At 43.2% G+C, this 20,178-nt stretch overlaps 1 protein-coding gene across 22 annotated transcripts in view; it reads left to right on the top strand.

Annotated features, from left to right (window-relative positions):
- rimbp2b (RIMS binding protein 2b) overlaps nucleotides 1-20,178 on the top strand; it is a 73,442-nt gene that overhangs the window by 40,486 nt on the left and 12,778 nt on the right. For 17 of the 22 annotated variants that reach the window (XR_007113244.1, XM_047591746.1, XM_047591758.1 and 14 more), the window contains 14 exons: nucleotides 1,918-2,007; nucleotides 4,051-4,173; nucleotides 5,527-5,631; nucleotides 7,514-7,564; nucleotides 7,989-8,009; nucleotides 10,005-10,209; nucleotides 10,744-10,904; nucleotides 12,038-12,117; nucleotides 12,592-12,701; nucleotides 12,782-13,654; nucleotides 16,619-16,791; nucleotides 17,306-17,983; nucleotides 18,279-18,428; nucleotides 18,945-19,106. Coding sequence is in view for 21 of the 22 variants with exons in the window: in XM_047591746.1 (XP_047447702.1) it covers nucleotides 1,918-2,007; nucleotides 4,051-4,173; nucleotides 5,527-5,631; nucleotides 7,514-7,564; nucleotides 7,989-8,009; nucleotides 10,005-10,209; nucleotides 10,744-10,904; nucleotides 12,038-12,117; nucleotides 12,592-12,701; nucleotides 12,782-13,654; nucleotides 16,619-16,791; nucleotides 17,306-17,983; nucleotides 18,279-18,428; nucleotides 18,945-19,106 (2,982 nt within the window). In the remaining variant the exon portion in view is untranslated. The remainder of the gene's footprint in view (nucleotides 1-1,917; nucleotides 2,008-4,050; nucleotides 4,174-5,526; nucleotides 5,632-7,513; nucleotides 7,565-7,988; nucleotides 8,010-10,004; nucleotides 10,210-10,743; nucleotides 10,905-12,037; nucleotides 12,118-12,591; nucleotides 12,702-12,781; nucleotides 13,655-16,618; nucleotides 16,792-17,305; nucleotides 17,984-18,278; nucleotides 18,429-18,944; nucleotides 19,107-20,178) is intronic. The other 5 variants (XM_047591760.1, XM_047591761.1, XM_047591742.1 and 2 more) reach the window with 2 other exon arrangements.

The raw sequence follows: 20,178 nt of genomic DNA, 5'->3' as shown, positions 1-20,178 counted from the left end.
GAGGATGTATATGTTTACCTCTTTGAGGCAGATGGCTTTGATGGGGAAGAAGACTGACAGCAAACAATGCGTTCACCCTTAGAGTCCACCAATCATAGAGTAAGTGGCAGAAATGTTTCCATTCCTTTTGAGTTAAATGGCAGCGTTGATTCGTCTGTCAGGCTTATCAAAATGAAACACGTCACTGTAGGACAGCAGGCTGAGTCAGACCGTGTCTGGATACAAATGCACATTTGGAGTAGGAGTAGCCGTTAACCCACAAACACTTTTCCAGGATTAATTATATTTTTCAGTAGCGTACCAATAGCGTCGAGAAAAATAAATATAATACACTGCAGAGGCTTTCATGTTTAATGCTGTTGTCAGTTCAACCTGATCCTTAGATTCTGTTGTTAGTGTGTATTTTGCTTTCAGTGTTGGTGTCGGTATTCAAGCAAATCTCAACTCAGCAGAACCTCTCAGGTTTGCAGCTGAATAATGCCGGGAGCAGCTCAGTACGGGCTGCAGTGATTTCTGCACGGATTTTTTTTTCTCCACCACTGGGCTCACAGGCTCTCCATGAAAACACGCTCATGCCAAGGGATTATGACGTACACTGATCTGTTTAAAGCATTAACACGTCAACAATACAGAACAAAGACACAGCTGATTCTCTGTGCTCAAGACAATTTGGTTTGCATCATTATGTGTGTGCTATCGCGTCCATATTCCACAAAGGATTTCAAATGGGGATGGCAGTTATGATGAAATGCTTAAATCAACAACAAGCTTTAAGTACTTTAGTTTGTTGTGCGTATGAGCAGTGAAATGTGAGCTCTTTTTTCAGTAGCTGTTCGTCCTTCAGAATGAACACCTGGAGGCTCAGCTAGCTCATAATAGCTCCGAATTGAAGGATCAATGGATATGAATAAGAATGCCAATGCAATCTGCTGCTTGTACGGGAAGCATTAAAATTGACTGGACACAATTGATTGCAGGTTGATTTTTTATTTTTTTATTTTTTTTCGTTACTGAAATGAAATGAATGGAAAAGCAGCCGGGCTTGGATGTGACTAGTGTCTTCAGGCCGTTGTTTACTTGGAAATGCTTGTCCTTGACAGTTTTCCTCATCGGTGGTCTCCGTTTGTTCATAGAGTCCAGAAATCGCTACTCGGCAAAGGACATTGATTAACATCTTCTAGTTTGTATTTGTATTCGCATACATGTTATATTTTTATGTTTAACTCCATCGCCAACTGTCCTCTGAAATGTCCTTCATAAGTAAAACATAAGGAAGCAGGAGCAGGAACACCATCACGGGCCATTAAGAAGCACCGTATTTACTGTAAATGTATCATGCATGAGCCAGTAGGTTTCTCCTGACAGGAACAACCCATGGCCTACATGCTGCTGCTGCTGCTGCAATAAATTGCACATCTCAGAGAACTCTCCAGTTGACACTGCAAATTGCATCTACGCACGCCTCGCCACTGCTGATTGAATGTAATTAAGTTTTCCTCCTCTGCAACGGAGGCTTTTTCTTTTTTACCCCAGCTCGACACACTTGGTGGGAAAGAATGTTGCGTGCATTTGTGTGAAATTTGAATACATGTTTGATTTCCATCCATGCGCTCACAGGCGGAATATATTTGGGGTTTCTTATTACATCTATTTGTGTATGTTGTTGACACTCACATAAAAGCTACTATTATGACAGTATTATTGTTCTGCTGCAGAGGCTGAAATGGCAGCCTCTTTTAGTCATGCTTTCCAGAGCATGCCAGAAAAACCTCGAGCAGTCTCCTCGGATGAATAATGCATGGCCTATTGCTAACAACACGCAGCGTTTGAGTGCTGTGCTCTGGCGTAATCATGGCAACTTCTTGGGTTATAACCACTGTGTTTTTTGTTTTTTTTTCCTGTTGCTTTTTTTCCTAGGAGAATGAGCTTCAAGATTTCCTCCAGGAGAACAAGCACTTGAATCTCCACTTGTTCAACAACAGCCACAAGGCATCTGAGCATGAGAAGGTGAGAGGAGGAAAAGGTCTTGTATGAAGTTCTGCTGTGTGTGAATGCAACAGTCAGCTCTCGGTATTGTTTCTCCATAGACCACTCTCTCTCTGTCTTTACGGTAATATAATTTAAAGACTCGCCAGGTCCCATGGTGATTTAACCAAATGGCATTATATTGGAAGACAGATGGAACCGTTTCCTCCCATTTGCATCATATCAATGAGCCTCGTATTCTGTTAAATCACCCACAGCTTACTTTTATCCTCAAGACCTCAAAGGCCCTCAGAGCTGATAACATGAAGTCCAACAAACAAAAATGCCTGAAGCCTCGCTATAAATTGGAAAGCAATTTCCCAAAGCAGCTGACTGGCAGGTATTTGCCGCTGGGGGTGAAGAAGGGCGGGGTGCTGGTTATTGACGTCTTATCAGGACATGGGTGGCTCTCTGAGCCGCGATCTGGTGCTGTTATCAGACTGACGGATATGAGTGCAGCGCTCTGCGGGGCAGTGCGGATATTAGCCCTTGCCTAGACCCCTGTGCTCTGATCCCTGTTGTCTCTGAATGAACCAGGAAGGGGCTACGAAGGGCAACTCCCTCTACCCATAATAGACTATTGACCTGCTGCTGCTGAATCCAATATAGTTTTGTTCGATCCATCTACATTAGGTCTGACAGTCGCTTCTATCCATGCGGAGAGTTTTTACTGTGTGGAGGCGGGCTGCTCAGAGACAGACTCATTGGTTTCTGTTTGTGTTTTGCTTTGCTGGTGTTTGCTGAAAAGCACTCCTTGAGGAATCATTAGTCATTCATGGCTGCTCTGAGGACGGGGCCTTACCACATCACGACTCCGGGAACCAGTCATCTCAGTGCAGATGAGGGGACTTCAAAATGCTGGTTTTTAAATGTCGCCTCTTACATAACAATAGAAACAACTAGAATTAGAATGAATAATTCAATTAAAAAAGTATTACTACAAGTTAGTCACATTTCTCAAATATTGTTCGTGATAACTGCAGAGGCCTCACTGGTGTTGGATTGGTGTGCAGTGTGTAATATAATGTGCAATCGCACGGTTCAGTTGATTGCTTAGTGCTTCGTTAACAATGAGGCATGAATAATTTATTAATGTTTTGGTCTGTATCAAGAGGAGTGAGTGAATAATGTTACTCTCACATTATAATAAGAACTAAAGTGTTTTATCGCCAAAACCAGCCAGCTCCCACACATGGCCTGGAAGAGTTTTCTGCCTGTCTGAAATGTTTGCAGTGTTACCATACGGTGCTTAAAATAAACGCTGAATGCAAGCAACATCTGCACAATTCAGTCCAAACCAAAGCCACCACTCTGCCTTTATAAAGTACCTCAGGTTCAATTTGTGTTTATATTGTATCAGAGATGCACAGGTTCCTCTTTATAGTCAGCTGGGACACTGTTGTGCTATTGGGCTGAGTTGTAGAATAGTGCGTGTAATATCTTGTACGCCCTTGGAAGAAAGGAAGCGAACTAGAAGCTGTTAATAAGGCTTCTGATGGAAATGCTTGGACTTCCCTAAAAAAAAAAACACAACATTACATCCATGTTTAATTCATGAATGAATGAATGAATGCTTAACAAGAAGGAGCAATATTTTGATGGTGGCAACATTTAGATGTTGTAAGCACATAGCACCAGGTAAATGCGGGAAAGGAGCAGATCTCCCAGCTAACAAGGACGTAAACGGTGCATTTTAAAACGCAAAATAAACTTCACAGGGTGCATCTGATTTGTCCTTTGGATGGCACGCCTGGCACAGTACCTGCAATGAAGCAGCTCTAAGGTGAAAACATTGTTAATAATTAAGAGAGAAATATTGTAAATGTGCACTATATTCTCCCATTTATGTATTTTACATGCCTTCAAAGTCTCAACCTAAACCTTCGAGGCGGGTTGATTGTCTTATATGTCCAATGTGTCCTATTTGCAGCTTTGTGAAACCATAACTACCTTATTTAGCCCAAAGGGTGTTGTACACTTTCAGACTCTCTGTCTCTCTGCTTCTTGCTTGTCCTGTCTGCGCAGGTGAAGTCTGAGTATGCCAAGCTCAAAGAGACCCTTGGTGCTGTGACGCAGGAGAGAGATTTAGCCCTGTGGGAGAGGAATCAGCTCCAAGGCAAACTGGAGAACCTAGAGCAGGTGCTCAAGGTGAGGAAGCTGGCTCCAAGGGCAGACACTATTTGTCAATGCCATGTGCACTTCTAGTTTTACAGTAGTAGTCCTTCTCTCCCGGGATTCTAATTCAGGTGTTTTTACGGAGTCTAACCCTTTACCAGTACCCCTTCTCCTACCTGTGCTACAGTGCCTCCATCTGGTTATGTTCCGCTACACTGTCTAATGTCCTCGACATGTCTGTTGCCTTCCAGTGTCGTGTTGGGAGGTCTGACCAGGAGCTGTGAAAGAGTAGAAGCTTGGAGCAGTCTGCCCTTTTTTCCTTTCCAGTTTCATGTTGTCCCACCCTACCTGACCTGTCCCTTCCTCCCGCCCCCCCCTCCCTCCCACCCCTGTCCCCTCTCTGCTAGATTTATAAGGTATCACTGCTATGTCCATCTGTTAGGGAGCAGCCCTTCAGTCCCATTCTGAATGCTTTCTGTCCACCTCAGTGGCTGTGCTTATCTCTCCCTTTATCCGTGGGCTGCTTACCCGACATACGAATGGTCACGTGGCTATAAGACCACAGCACTGTGGAATGTGATTTATGCATGAGGCAGGACAAACAGTTTGGCAGACGAGGAGATAGAGACTGGGTCACCCTTCATGATGATAATGTCACCTACAAATTCGATGACATTACCTATCTTAGACCTTAATTTTTACTGGCATGAAAATGTCATTTGCTTCTTTCACCTTACAGCGCCGCAAGTGTTCACACATAGTGGGAGCAGTGATGTGACTGGATGACACAGGCACACTGTGTTTTTAAGAGCCTAGCATTCAGTCCCTTGTATTGTATGGCTTCTTTTGTTGTTATGGATGACCACAGACAAGTGAGCACGCCAAGGAGTTTGCTCACCCTTTTCATGTAACATTAAACCCTGTATTGATCACGCAAAGACAACACCACAGAGGACAGCTTTTCAAACAGTCCCGGGAACCAGATTTCCAACAGGTGTTACGTAAAGGGGGAAGCAAACCTGACTGTTGACTGACGTTTTTTTTGTTCACACAGCAAAGCATCTCTAGTCCTCATCCATTAGCACCTTTGTGCAAAAACATTTGATCTGATCTGTCCTGCGGATCACTCGACATAAACATGTTCTCACATGGCGTTCGCTGTGGCATAGTTTATGTTTTTTTAAGGGTTTAAAGGTCAGCGTCTGTATGCGTGATGTGTGCACATGTAACACTTGTGTTGTCTCTGAGTGTGGAGTCGAAGACTGGAGATGCATTTTGTGTTGGCTTAGTGCCGTTGGATTTTAGTTCCACTAACAGCAGCCCTCTCTATGCCCCTCCCCACAATCTTCCCCTCCGGCTCTCCATCCCTACACCCCTTGCGGACAGCATATGCGCGAGGCTGCAGAGCGGAGGCAGCAGCTAGAGTTGGAGCATGAGCAGGCCTTGGCTGTACTCAATGCAAAGCAGCAGGAGATTGACCTTCTTCAGAAGGTAAGGGAACTTAACACTGGAGCAACGGAGGGCCAGGCTTTGTTGTTTGTCCGGTCTTTGACTGTGTCGTCGGTCAAAGAGCCTTTTGTCAAACGCGGGGTCGGCGATACATCCAGTGCAGGAGAGGAGAAAGTCAGATGAAAGTCTGTATTAGAGAATGCACACTTCCATCTCTGACAGCTGTCCCAGCACATCCTCTTAACCCCGTCCATCAGCTGCCCATCACTCTCCGAACCCTGAGTGCAACATTTCAGGAGCACACCTCTTGCTTGTTACAGGCGAGCAAATCAGACATTCAAAATCCGAAGTAGACATGACACTTTTTCGAGGCTTGCTTTTGCAAAAAACGCTGGCCCTGGCCATTTGATGGTCGGGTTTCCTCGTCTGTGTACCGAAGCTGACTGTAATGTCAAAGCAGACCCAGCAATGGCTGAGATTGCTGATAGTGTGAACGTGACAGGAATTGTCACCAATGCCTGCTCTAGAAACAGTGTGTGTACCCCAGTGTTGCTGTTGCTGCAGTGCTCCAACTTCACAGTCAGCCTTTCACAGGCAGTAGCTCTCAGCTTTTTTCTCTCATTAACAGAAGCTCATTACTGCCTTATCTTCCTTCAGACACTGGCTGCTCTCTGTATTCTCCTAAATTAATTGCAATTGCTTGCAAAGTAGATTTATGAAATTGTAAAGTCTAGATGATGCCGTTATATTCATGTGGAGCACTTGTTTCCCTCAGCAGATGTTTCTTTTTCCCGTAAGAAGAAAATGATGATTATTATGCCCGTTCTACAATTCTACTGTGTCACAGTCTTTTATAACATGAAAACCTCATCACACCCGAATGTACAAACCTCTTTAATTTTTATGAAGTTATGTTTCTTAGTCTGGACCATTTTTATTAGATACAATCTAAATAACAGAACAGCCTTTCAGATATACATTATGTCAGTATGTTCAGCGGCTGAATGATCATTTGCACAGGGTAATCTAAGCTCAGACCAGACATTGCAATTGACTACAAGTCAATCTAAAAAACACAAAATTTAAAGAAATCAGGACTCTGCCACATCCATTTTGGATTTAAAGAAGCTGAACAAAATTAATTAATTTAAGTCGTTCAGCAGTGTGTTTCATGCTGCGAGTGCAGAACACGTTAAAGTCCCTTTCCAATTTCTGCACACGCCTTTGGGACAGAAGCAAAAAAAAAAAAAAAAAATCCTGAGAATGCAGAAACGCACATAAAAGTAGACCAGAAGTAAGCAGGTGGCCAGAGTAGGCCACGCAATCTGACTGCGTATTTCATAAAGGTGAGTCAGTGTTTTACATGTGGTAATAAATGGTAAGCTGAGTCAAGCATGTGAACGCATGTATAAAAGATCAGCCCAACAGAGACGAAGATGAAAACTGAAAATGACTGAGATTACCTGGAGGCCAGTGATCAGGTTGCTCTGCAAATGATGCATGAAAATAAAAAGAGACTTTTCAGCCCTTCTTTTAGGTTCGCAAAGACCTGTGTGGGTGTCAGGTGTGTGAATAGTGCTGTTTGTAATCTGTGACTAACTCAAGACCATGTTTCCTAACTCATGGATATGACACAAGACAAACAAGTTTAAAATAACATAAAATGTAAACAGTTAAAATGGTGTAAGAAAAGCCACAGTAGTTGGTTTGGGTTAGGCATGAACTGATGTCTGATAAAACTGGTCTCTAATAGTGTGGACAGACGTGGACTTTTCAGCCGTTTTCACTCTGAGCACCGATGAATTTAAAGGTTTCCAGGACAAACTCTCCATTCGTTTCTAAGGCCTTTCATTGGTGTATTTAAACTGCAACTAAAATGCGATTTAAACTGTAACATAAGTGATCTTCACCCTGTGTTTCCCAGGCTCAGGTTGAGGCTAAAAAGGAACATGAAGGCGCTGTCCATCTGTTAGAGGTGAGCGTCTGGACTCCGGGGTGGGGTTTGGCTGAGTGTTTTTTGTGGTTGCTGCTCAAGGATGAGGGACTGCCTCAGGTAGATCTATGTATACCCAAGGCCATTTCCTGCTCCGCATGATCTCACTTCCTGAAATATTGTTTAAAAACCTGCATCCTGGGTGTGTTAAGTGTTAGTATACAGATTGCTTTTCACCGTATTTTAAGGATGACTCTTGCTATGCACATGAAACATGTAGATTTAAGTTAATTGCACTTTTTCTCAGGAGAATATATAATAAAACTAAATGTTACTTCGTTTCTGTATCGGCATTGTATTAAGGTGATGAGTTTCAAGATGTGTATGAGTGATGACATGTGTAATTGTGCTTTATTCTTTAATACATCTCTTTTCATTGTATGGATGTGTGTTTATGCTTATACAGAACCACTTGGACAGCATGCAGGTATTTCAGAATTGATTTTATTTATTTACTTGACTTTTTTTTTTTACACCTTTGCTAGTATAGTTAAGAGGCTTTACAGTGGCCCCATGGTTACTTTGGTCCAGGAGGTGATGTAAAACCACAGTTCAAACACAGTCATCATCGTCTCAGCCTTGAGTTGAAGCTAAACATGATGGTAAATGTGTCTGGCTAAGTGGTAAGCTACACAAATCTAATGCATGACCATTTCTCATTGGGTGTCTGAGCTAATTCAGAGACCTTTCCTGGCCTTTACAAGCCACTCGGCTCAGTTTCACAATTCCCATCAAGGCGCACTCACAAGAGGAGGACTTTTATGGCAGCAGCATGACTGACAGCATAACCTAGAGGCTTCTTTGACCATAAAGAAAAATTCTGTAACACGCTTAGCAATTGATGAAAAAATGCTACTTGTCAAGTTACAGAAAACGGATGGGCTCCAGTTAAATGTGAAGGCCTGGGGCCTCCCTTGCTGGCCTCACTGGCACACAATCAAAGCCCATCAACACACAGTGTGTGGATTTAAAGTGTGTTAAAAGTATGTTTAGATGTAAACAATCGACTATAAAAGAATGTAGAAAATACATTTGATTATTGCAATTAAAAGTGTAAAAGACTGTACTTTAGCAAAGAAAGGATACATTACCAGACCGTGGTCAATGTGATCCTTTCCCTTTGTTGCATGTAGCATGCGTTTTAAAAATTTCCATACAGCTGAGAACTGTATGAGGCTACTAAAACCGATATCTCCTAATATCGTACTAATTCCATGTCACAAATGTGGGACTTCCTTTTTTTTTTTCGTTCCTTTAGCAGCATATTATCTCCAGCAGCAACCTGTCTGCATGACTTAGACTCTGTGTGTTTTAACAGCGTAAGAAGCACCGGAGCAGCAGGCCTTGCTGTGCGTTGGGCAGTGCTAAAACAAAATTCCGTGGCAGCTTTAAGTGTGTTTCAGAGCTTCTGTGACTCATTTTCAATCTGAGATGTGAGAAGTTGATGATTTCATTTCAACTTCAGAGGTCACACTCTAGCACCTGGAATTTTCTCTTATACTTGCCCAAGCAATTGTGTTCAGTTCGTCAGTGTTAGCGCGTGCAATGATGCTCCCTGCTCTTAAAGTATGTGCGTGATGTTATGTAATGTTTTTGTTATTGTCAACATGCTATGGCAAGACCGCTGCCGACAGTTTCATTTATTAACGGACATCCATTCATTACCAGTGATGGTGTTCAGAGCAGCTTTTCTGCAAAGCTGCGTGTGGACACAAGCTGAAAATGAATGCACATGTGGTGCTGGATGGTGTATAGAGTATTGAAGATTGACTTTAAATAAAAAACACAGCCCCTGTCCAACATAATTAAGGACCATATTGATCTCTGCTCTGATGTGTTCGTAACAGATTTTGGTTTTATAGTTTTAATCTATATCAAAGAAGATACTAGTTTGAGTTAAATCATTGTTGGCTTTGGTCTTTTCAATGCATCACATGACAATAAGAAAAAAATCACCATAACTTCAGCCTCATCCTCTAAGACAGATTTGGTATGCATTCGTAGAACTACAGATTTTAATTTATTATTTTCTGTGTTACTAGCATTATCTGCATTGTAGCTGTGCATGTGATATTTATGTCAGTAGTAGTCAAACAAGTCATTCTAAGAATTATTTCTCTGCAATGACTGGTCCACGTTTTGAAGTCCTAAATAAACGCTGTTTCATTTTTTACCTGTGTGTAGACGTGCAGCATTGTACACGAACCTGCTGTTCATGTGTGTACTCTATTATTTCTGTACGTATAATGATCATACTGTGGTGGCCTCATTTTCTTCTCCTGTTGCTCTCTTTCCCACCCGCCGCCCCAACTCTCCCTCCCCTATTCAACCCATCCGTTCATCTTTCTTTCTGTTTGCCTGCCTCTTTCTCTCACCTCTCTGTTCGACCCCCCCTCCCCTCCCCATTCCTCGCCGCTATCAGGCCAAAGTCCGCGAGCTGGAGGAAAAATGTCGGAGTCAGAGTGAGCAGTTCAACCTTCTGTCAAAAGAGCTGGAGAAGTTCCGCCTCCAGGCTGGAAAGTTCGACATCCTCAGCACTGAACCCTTAACTGTATGTGAGTCTCCGGGGTCTCCCAACAAATCCCTGTCCCAGCTCCTTAACGGACTGGCAGCCCCCATAGGGAAAGGTTAGTGTGGAATCTGCTTATTCCTTTTATATTTAAACATACCATCTTGGAAATACATTAGCATTTATGCACAAAACTGATTAATACACTTTGTGTTTCGAGATCTCACACGGTGTTAATAAGTTGATAAATGAGGGGCCGCCAGATTAATTTTGCATGATGAAGTTCAATCTTAGTAAAAGGCAGAATCAGTCAAAAATAGCCTCTAGCTTGCAAAATGGTTTATCTCTGATTGGTTTTGATTAATACATAAATGCTTCATTAATTACTGTATTACATATTGTTCAACTCTGCTATGTAAGGGTAATTAATTTTGTCTGGTTACAAGTTCAAACTGAAGTTATGAACAGTATATTGTGACATCCATAGGAATTATACCGGTTTAACAATCATTTTAGCATTTATTCGCAAACACGTCAATATATTTGTAGTACTGTACACCATTCTGAAATATATAAATAAATAAAAAACTCCAGAGGGTATTAGTATCATTGTTGTGGTTTGTACTTTGATACTAGATCTGTTGTTCCACAGGCAATGAGGCTCCAACAAGCAGATCTTTGATATCTGAGTTCATTCGACCACTCCAGATCAGTGGAGACAAGCCGGAGCTCCTCTCGGTAAAGCCAACATTCCTCACTCGCAGTCGAGCCAGCAGTCGAGCCAGCAGTCCAGCCCGGGCTTTCCTCTCGGAGGTATCTGACAAGTGTCCGTTTGCATCCCACATGGCTCCTGCTTTATTATTTAACCATTTAATACAAAGCCATTTGTCCTGCTAGCTTGGATGTGGACGTTGGATCCAGTGTGATCCACTGAGGGTTAATCACAATCTGAGATTAACCCTCTGGTGGTATTAGAAGAGAAGAGTAAGGAAAATAAAATAAAAAGTTAATGGCAAAGTCAATAGGGAATACACAAAAAATCTTTTCTAATTTCTCATCTTCATCATCATCATGAAGAGTAATCAACAGCGTGATCCAGGAGAGGCCAGACCTACATGGCATTCTTGTCCCGCCCCTTGTGGTTTCCCTTTTTGAAGTTTAACTGCAGACTGCTGCCACCTCCTCATATGGAGATTTAGTTCCTCACACACAGATGCGTTCAGGTACAGTGCTTTGGCCCTGATGCAGGCTGTGTGAGGGGACTAGTGGTTATTTGATGTCAGTTCTGGTGCGTCTGGGCCCTCCCACCAATTCAAACCTCAGCCCTGCTGAAACAATTGACACTATGACACAAGGGGCAGCAACTGAATAGAGTAAATGAACTTAATCCCCCTAAATATCTCCCCAAGTTAAAAAGCCTCGCCTCTCACAAGTCAGTTTAGAACCCAAAGAAGCCTCTTAGATGAAAGAGCAGTTTACCAGAAATACCATGACCCGGATGACTGATGATCTCCATGGACATTCTATTTATGCATATTTATCCATTCAAAACTCCCCAAACAAAGTGAATCTAAGAAGATCCAAAATGCACTGAGCAGAACTAACCAGTGTTGCATCTATCGCCTCAGTAATACCTCTGGTATCACTTAGCGTGGACAGCCCTTTGCAACAATTTTCAGAAAATGCTGATTCATTTTAATCTTAGTAATGTGTTTGGGACTGAACAAGAGAACATCCACACAGCGGGGATCCAGGAGTCCTCCCAGTTTCACTCTTGCAGACTGATTGTTTGTTGGAATTAATCAGAATAGATTTAATGCACATAAGGTCAAACATTTAACCAAAATGAATTCATAGTATATATTTTATAATGATGTTAAATGAAAAGTGTTTGATGTAGAAGTCAGGATTAGTTTTGAATTTTATTTATTTTTTTAAATCTTCAGATGGACAAAGAGCTCGGCTCAACTACCAGGTCCAAACCACGCTTCACAGGGAAAGTTCGACTGTGTATTGCTCGGTACAGGTAAGTGCACAAAAACACAAAAAAATCTATTAATCTGTATCTTGTTTGGAGTTATTTGAAGTTCACACCAAAGTAAGCCTATAATAATTAAAAAAAAAAAAAGACGTGTTCAAAAGTCCTTTACAGTAACCTGAACTGTCTTGTATACAAGAATATTTGCTTTCTCTCGCAGAGCATTTAGCAGTGTTTTGATTACTGAAGAAAATTACCGGCACAAAAGCAGAAAATATAATTGGAAATCTCTGCAGACAGATGTGTGAAAGAGTGCCAGATCTTCCAGCACTGGCACCGTCCGCTCACATTTCTGTGAAAACCAAAATAATAGCTATAGCAAACAAGCATCATATTTTCAAAGCAGCACTAGGCAAATCGGTTTTCCATCACACACATATTATATTTGTAGAATATGACAGGGGTGCAGGGTAATTGTAACATCTTGGCAAATGACTAGTTTGTTTATCTTTTCCACCATAGTTACAATCCTTATGATGGGCCCAATGAGCATCCAGAGGCAGAGCTCCCCCTGGTGGCAGGGAAGTACCTCTATGTTTACGGAACAATGGATGAGGATGGCTTTTATGAAGGTCTCACATTATTTATCATTTGATCTTTTGTTTGTCACCTTATGAGCACAGTTCTAACAATCATGTTTTTGTTTCCTCAGGCGAACTGCTGGATGGGCAGCGGGGACTCGTTCCATCCAATTTTGTGGATTTTGTTCAAGATGAGGAAACGCCCAATGTCCAACACAGGGACACGGTGACTAAAGAACCTGGCTACCTCAACCACAGTAGCCTGGGACCGCAAAGACTGGGGGTCGGCAGAGGAACTGGAACAGGTATAAGCAGCCTGCTGTCTGACAGTAAACTAGACTGTCTAAGCACCAGCAGCTTGGGCATGGACCTCCTGGGCTCCTCCAGCAATGGAACAGGAACTCTTGATGTCAACATTGACGAGGTCGGTGAAGACGTTGTGCCTTATCCTCGCCGCATCAACCTGATTAAACAGCTGGCCAAGAGTGTGATTATTGGTTGGGATCCTCCCGTGGTCCCACCAGGCTGGGGCTCCATCAGTGGCTACAATGTCTTGGTGGATAAGGAGGTTCGCATGAGTGTCCCCTACGGGGGCAGGACAAAGTCTCTTATTGAAAAGCTCAATATGGCCACAAACACCTACCGTATCTCAGTGCAGAGCATCACCGACCGCGGCCCGTCGGACGAACTCCGGTGTACTCTTCTCGTGGGAAAGGATGTGGTGGTGGCCCCTTATTACCTACGGGTGGACAGCATCACACAGGTCTCTGCTGAGCTCTCTTGGATGCCCAGCAACAGCAACTACAGTCACACCATCTTCCTCAATGGTGCGGAGTATGACATGGTCAAGGCTGGGGGCTACAAGTACAAGTTTTTCAACTTGAAGCCGATGACCGTTTACAAGGTAAAGGTTGTCGCGCAGCCACATCAGGTGCCTTGGCAGCTTCCTATGGATCAAAGGGAAAAGAGGGAAATCTCTGTGGAGTTCTGCACTCAGCCTGCAGGTCAGCCTCTAAAACATTACATTGGCACATTTATAGGTTCTGTAAACCACAGCACTGCAAGGATTTTCTTTCACGCTATCAATGGTTGTCTGGCCACAGCTTGACCTCCTCAGATATTTTTTTAGCAATGCCAGCATGGCTCCAGGGATGGCAGTGTCAATGTGTTGGTTGATTGTTCAGTGCGCTCTGCAGAAGGACAGCCTCGCTAAGTCCTTTGTGGCATGGCTTTAGACCCATAGTCTTGTGACTACTGTTGTAACTGTCCTAAAAATAAACCTAAACTTGCAATAGGCATGTTACACGCCATGAGTGCTGTGCACATTTGTGTGTGTGCTGTTTTCTCTCCTCCTTGTGCTTCCTCCAGATACTGCCCTCCCCCTTCCTGGAGTGGGTGGTTTAGCGCAGCTGTTCCCACTTGCTCATCAAGGTTGGAAGTACAGAGACTGGGGGAGAAAGCCCAGTCTGTGCCAAGGAGGGCATTTGGGCAGGGTTTGGGCTGCCTGTGTGATGTTCTGTGCTCAGCTTAGCAACTTACTTCCTCTTTGCAGAGAGCGGTTGCTGCAAAAAATGTTTTTTGCAGTGTAGACATTTGTGCATGAGGCCGTGGCTGTAGTGGATAATTATTTTGCTCATTGAAAAACGAGGCCAATTTATTTATTTGTTTGGACACTAGGGGGCAGTGTCATTTTGTTGAGACGTTGACTATTTACACACTACATGTTTAGCAAATGTAAATCTGCTATTCACTACTTTTTTTTTCTTTTAGTTCATATAATTTTTTATGCCAGAAAAGGTTTAGCTGCAATTGCTTTCCGTTTACGTTTGCAGGCTCCAAGTCTGCAGCTTGTTGAATGATGAATGCAATGTACAGTGAGCTTATTTAAAACAGCTGCCTGCTGAGTCTATGGTACTCAGGCTGGACAAAGGTCCTGTCTCGTCAGTGTTTGCTAATGCAATTAGCTTGGGGCTGAAGCTTAGTTAAAGGTGTATTTAGGATCAAAGGGGAACACTGCTGTCCTGTCTCTTCCAGTGTAGCTGACATTCTTGCAGCCTCTGTTCTGCTTCCAAGTAATCTATTTCATAGTGAAGGCTGATAATTTACAGCCAACACAGAAATCTATTTATTTACTCAGCCGGTTGCTTCAAGCCCATTACATTTACAAACCTGACAAATGTCGCAGGCATTTTTTTTTATTTCTCCCCAGCCACTTTTAGATTGGCCTCAAGGATTTGTGTGTGCGCTTCTGTGATAAGCCACATGCGTGCTAGGGGGGGAAAAAAAAGTGTAATGAGAAAACATTCAAGACGCCTTCTGTGAGAAGAGCTGCATAACACTGGAAACAAGAGTCTCTCACACCCAAATTAGTGTAAATAGTCAACATGGATCTCCTCTGAGACTCATTGTTGCCTTACTGTTGCCAGCGCTAACTTGGGTCTCACAGCCCGACTGTCTTGCGGCAGGAAATCTTTAAAAATGACAATGCAGCAAGAGACATTTTCTCCACAGCCAACTACGTTTATAATACACTGTGTGTGTGAATGCGCGGGTGCTGCGTAGCTACTCAGTTGTGGGTACAGATTACACGTGGTCAAAAATGTTAACGATGTTGATTTTTATATGGCTTTTATAGTGCTCTAGGAACGAAGGGGAGGGACGCTCCTATTGTTAAGACAGCAGTTTAGAAATTCAGAGGCAAACAGAAAGTGGCAGAAATTCGAGCAGAAGAGAAGAGAGGGGAGGACAGAAAGAGAATGAGGCTTGAATGAAGTTTAAATTGACATTTTCTGTTGGAGGCTGACAAGCCCACATGCTGAGAGTTCATTAAATGATCTATCTATTGAACATGCTAATTAGAGGTGTCTGAAATAGTCTCAGCATTGGTGGCAGGCGACTGTTGTCAATAAGTGTCTGGGAGCACTACATCAGACTTTTACACTTGGCGTGTGTTCTTCAAACAAGTTTCTTCATTAGCCCTTATAAATAGAATTTTTTTTATTAGTATTGGTCACACAGAGCAGACACTAATTGACTTCCTCAGTATCAGTGTCTGCTGATTGTGTCCGGTATTAAGGAAGTGGCTCTGCCGAAATGTTCATTTAAATACTAATTTCACTTCTCAAGAGGAGCTTGTTGTTCACGACAGGGGCAGTTTGACGAGAGGAGACCAAGTCCCCAAACAGCCTCCGCCGCCGCTCTAAGACTGTGTTGTCTGCTGAGAGTCAGTGCATAGATGTGATTAAGACTGATGCAGATAATTGGACCCTCACATAGCTGCACCTTGCATCTTGCAGATACTGCTGACCGCATGTGCTCATTTCCCGCTCACTGTGCGATTGCAGGTGAGCAGCAGCACTGCACAGATGGGTATGTTGTTTGGCATGCAGGTACCGCTGACAGATTGTGGAAATAGCAAACTGTGTTTTTCTGATGCTCCATAAAAAAACGTCAGCAAGTATCTGGCAACGAGATATTGCTGTACATACCCTGATGGGTGAGTGTTGGCAAACTTTCATTTTTTTTTTTTTATCCAGCCGACACCTGCACACAGTATGATGAATATGAATGAACGATGGGAGGCGCAAAGGGAACCTGCGCAGACATGAGCATAAATATAACGAAATCAGTAATGTGTCATAAATATTATTATTCAGCTGCCTCTAACTGATCGTATCATAACACACACCAGCTGTTCCTTTCAGGAAATTGAAAATGCTTTCAGTGAATTTTTGAATTCAGTATTCATTAGTATGTGAATGCAGTTTTGGCAATAAAACACTACTTCAAATGTGAGATAGTTGCCTCTGGAATAAAACTCCTTGTTTCATGTCACAGTGAAATTGTTATAAAATGTGAGAAATCCATTGCACCAAGGTCAGCACATTCATTTCTCATCAAATAAGCAAGAATGGCTCAGCTACTGTTGAGCTGTTTTTTTGTTTTTTTTTCTCTCTCTCCTTATCCAGTGTGTGTATTGTGCTCCCCAGGGCCCCCTCTCCCTCCCCAGGAGGTACAGGTCCAGTGTGGTCAAACGCCCGGGGTCCTGCAAGTCAGATGGAAGCCACCGCCCCTGACGCCTTCAGGAACCTCCAATGGAGCCAGTGTAATTGGCTATGCCGTGTGCACAAAGGGACAAAAGGTACAGAGTGAGACCATGTCTCTTTTTTAATTCCTAATATGCAGATCCTAAAGCTTTTACTTTTCTCAGTGGTGACTTATGTGTGTAGTGCTCTATTGCCATCTCCTGGAGAAATTATTAAATGCTTAAATATAAATGCTCTAGGGACAAGAAAAAGTCACCAATAAGGCGAGCTCCACTGTGTTGATTAATTTGCTATTATTTTGTTCTGTGTGTATATAAAGGTGATATAATGTTACTTTATCAAACTGGTATTCTCTATGAGTGAACTGGGTGCAGTTGAGTAGAGTCAGTCAGTCAGTGGAGCTCCAATGATAGAAAATTAGTTTTTCATTATCAGTCAGTTTGGAGAGATTTTAAATGTTTAATAATGTCAATTATAACCTTAATAAATAATCTTTAATACAACATATATCTGTCTACTGCTACACATGTTGATAAATGTATGCTTGTGTCAAAGCAGTGCTGCAGAACGAGTGCTTATAAGAACTCTCTGGTTCCTGTGTGAATGCAGATAGCAGAGGTCTTGTACCCCACAGCAGACTATGTGACTGTGGAGTTAAACAGGATTCAGTGTCTGGAGGCCAGAGAAGTCATTGTAAGGACGTTATCGACACAAGGAGAGTCTCAGGACTCGCCTGTGGCAGTCATCCCGCACAATCTTTTGGGCTCTCCACGCCTCTCACACAGAACAACAGCGCCTCCCCATTCCATGCCCCACCCTCAGACCCACCCGGTGCACTCCCAAACGCATCCTCCTTACCCATCAACGTACCCCCCGAATCACCCCCAGCCGCAGGTGCAGCCTCTGCCCCGAGCGCAGCCCCACACGCTGCCCCACGCACAGCCCCACTCGCAGCCCATCAGACACCCTCCGCCTCCTCCTCCCCCTCACCCCCAGACGCATTTCCAGCGCCACTCCATGCCCAAGTCCAAACCATTAGTAAGTGCCAGAGAGCCAGAAACCAAAGAGCATGAGGTGGGCCTGCGGCCCGCCCAGCCCTGGGAGCGCTCCCCCTCTCCTCTGCCTCCGATGCGCGGACCCAACCTGGAGCCACCACACTTCCAGCCACGGCGGTCACCCTCTCCTCAGAGGATCCTGCCGCAGCCTCAGGGAGTCCCCATCCCTAACACCATCGCCAAGGCCATGGCCAGAGAAGCTGCCCAGAGAGTGTTTGCAGAGGGGAACCGGGTGCGTGAGGATTTCATGAGAAATATCTCAAAATGTGATGGAATTTAGAGTAAACGTTAGATTGTTTTCTTTCTCCAAGTCTTTCACCAAGCTATAGAGATTATGTTTTAGGATGAAATTATAATTATGTCTTATTTCTGAAAGTCAGGTTTCTTTGGAAACCTCTGACACAAGTATTTGTTTCCAGATAGAACTGTTAGTGCCTTTAAAAATATTGTCAAATTGTCAGTGTTTTCGTCTTTTTTCCATCTTTTTCCATCTTCTCAGTCTAAAAGTCTAAAATCTCTTTTATCAGGTTGAGAAAAGGAATATATTTAGCGAGCGAGGTAATGCCTTGCATCCACTCAACTCTGATGAGGAGGAGGATGGCTACGATTCTCCTCATGCGAGGAGGAGAGGAGCCTCGGTGGATGAGTTCCTCAGAGGCTCAGAGTTGGGCAGACAGGTACAGAATAACGCAAGCTGTGGTCAGCCTGTGAGTGCGCGTACTTCACTTGTTTCTTGGAAGATGTATGTAATCAGTTAGCTACACAAAAGATAAAATTGCAACACATCAAGTCACCAGTCTTATCGGACCTCATCTTAATTTGTGTTTCTGCGTTTGTACAGTAGATTGTGTCCACACAAATAAGTACTTTTACAAGATGGAGAATATTTGTTAAGTTGTCTAGTTATCCAGTACGTTGGCTAACATAGTGTACCTAACGCCTTGCAGCCAGCAGACTTGTAAGCAATACTGAAAGCTCAAGGAAATTTTGATTGCTGGCTCAGGTTTCCAAGGACATCATTAGCACCAGTCAGTCACTGCAGTGCTCTTTTCTCTATAGACACTTTGTCTATTTAATAACAATAAATAGAGGTTGCCACAAGCATATAAGACTTGCTCTTATACAAAACCACGGAGGTGGTGACTTTAGGAACAAAAACAACATTTAACCCAAGTTTGTCTCGTGTCTCTTAGCACCATCATCACCACTACAGCCACAGCGAGGAGTACCACACAGAGAGCAGCCGGGGCTCTGACCTGTCCGACATAATGGAGGAGGACGAGGAGGACCTGTACTCCGAGATGCAGCTGGAAGAGGGCCGCAGGCGCAGCATCAACTCTCACAACACTCTTAAGGTACATACTTACCTGCACACCTTTGGTCTGTGGTGGGCATGTGGAGGACAGGGGGTTGGGGAAGGGGGGTCCTTCCACCAGCAGAGGAAACGGCCGTCTCTCACGAGCTCTAGATCGGGGGCCTGTCGTGGCTTTACCTGGCTGAACTCTCATGGCTCATATTAACTGAGTTAACCTCCCCACCCCAGCCTGCTCCTCCACCCAGCCCCACCAGCTTTATGCATTTCAGGCTGAGCTCACAAGAACGCCCGTACACCGTAACTGTGTAAGATGCATGTGAGAGGGGAAGACCTTAAAATCATAAGGTTTGTTTCTTGTTGTTTGCGTTGCATTTTGATGCTTTTTATACTGCAGCAGAGTCGTTTTACAAGTGTTACAATCAGGCTAGTTAGAATGCAAAACCGAAGTGTGAGTATTGATATACTGTGCTGTATCAAAGGGTCATGGCATACAGTACCAAGTGCATATGGGAATCTCATTTAAGTGAGCACTTAAATGGAAATATTCACTTTTGTTCACGTCTGTCATGTCCTAATGTTTAATTTTGTATTTAATGTTAACATTGTCAGTACATGAACTTGTCTTCATTTGGTCTGTCAGTGGGGATGTGTGGATGTCAAGACAATGTCCCGTCATGAGAAAACAGCATTATATAATGACAGTGATGGATTCTTTGTCCTATAACTGAGAATAGCTATGATAAGTCAGAACAAAGTGAATGCTTATATAAGTTATTTCTCTTTTTAACCCATTTTATCCTCAACAGTAATGTGGTGTTTGTGAGGGGTATGCATAAATTCTTAAAATACACCAAATCCTTTTTGTCATCATTGTCTATTGTAAGTCGCAGTCTCTTGTCTCCTCACAAATCTGAAGCAGTTTAAAACATGTCTAGTGACTGAGGAATAGTTTAATGTGAAAATGTCAAATTGTCTTCTGCTATTGTTTTGAGTTTGGGCTCTGTATGTTTCGGTATGTCATTGGTGGCTGATTCTTCTACTCACTCAGCTTTACTTTGTTCATTCTCGACTTTCCAAACATGTATTTATTCGTGCCATCCACTTTAACGTGT

Source organism: Mugil cephalus, chromosome 8 (assembly GCF_022458985.1).
Source record: "Mugil cephalus isolate CIBA_MC_2020 chromosome 8, CIBA_Mcephalus_1.1, whole genome shotgun sequence".
In the NCBI taxonomy this organism is placed as follows: domain Eukaryota; kingdom Metazoa; phylum Chordata; class Actinopteri; order Mugiliformes; family Mugilidae; genus Mugil; species Mugil cephalus.
Note: the sequence above shows the minus strand (reverse complement) of the source record. Positions and strands in the feature narration are given on the sequence as shown.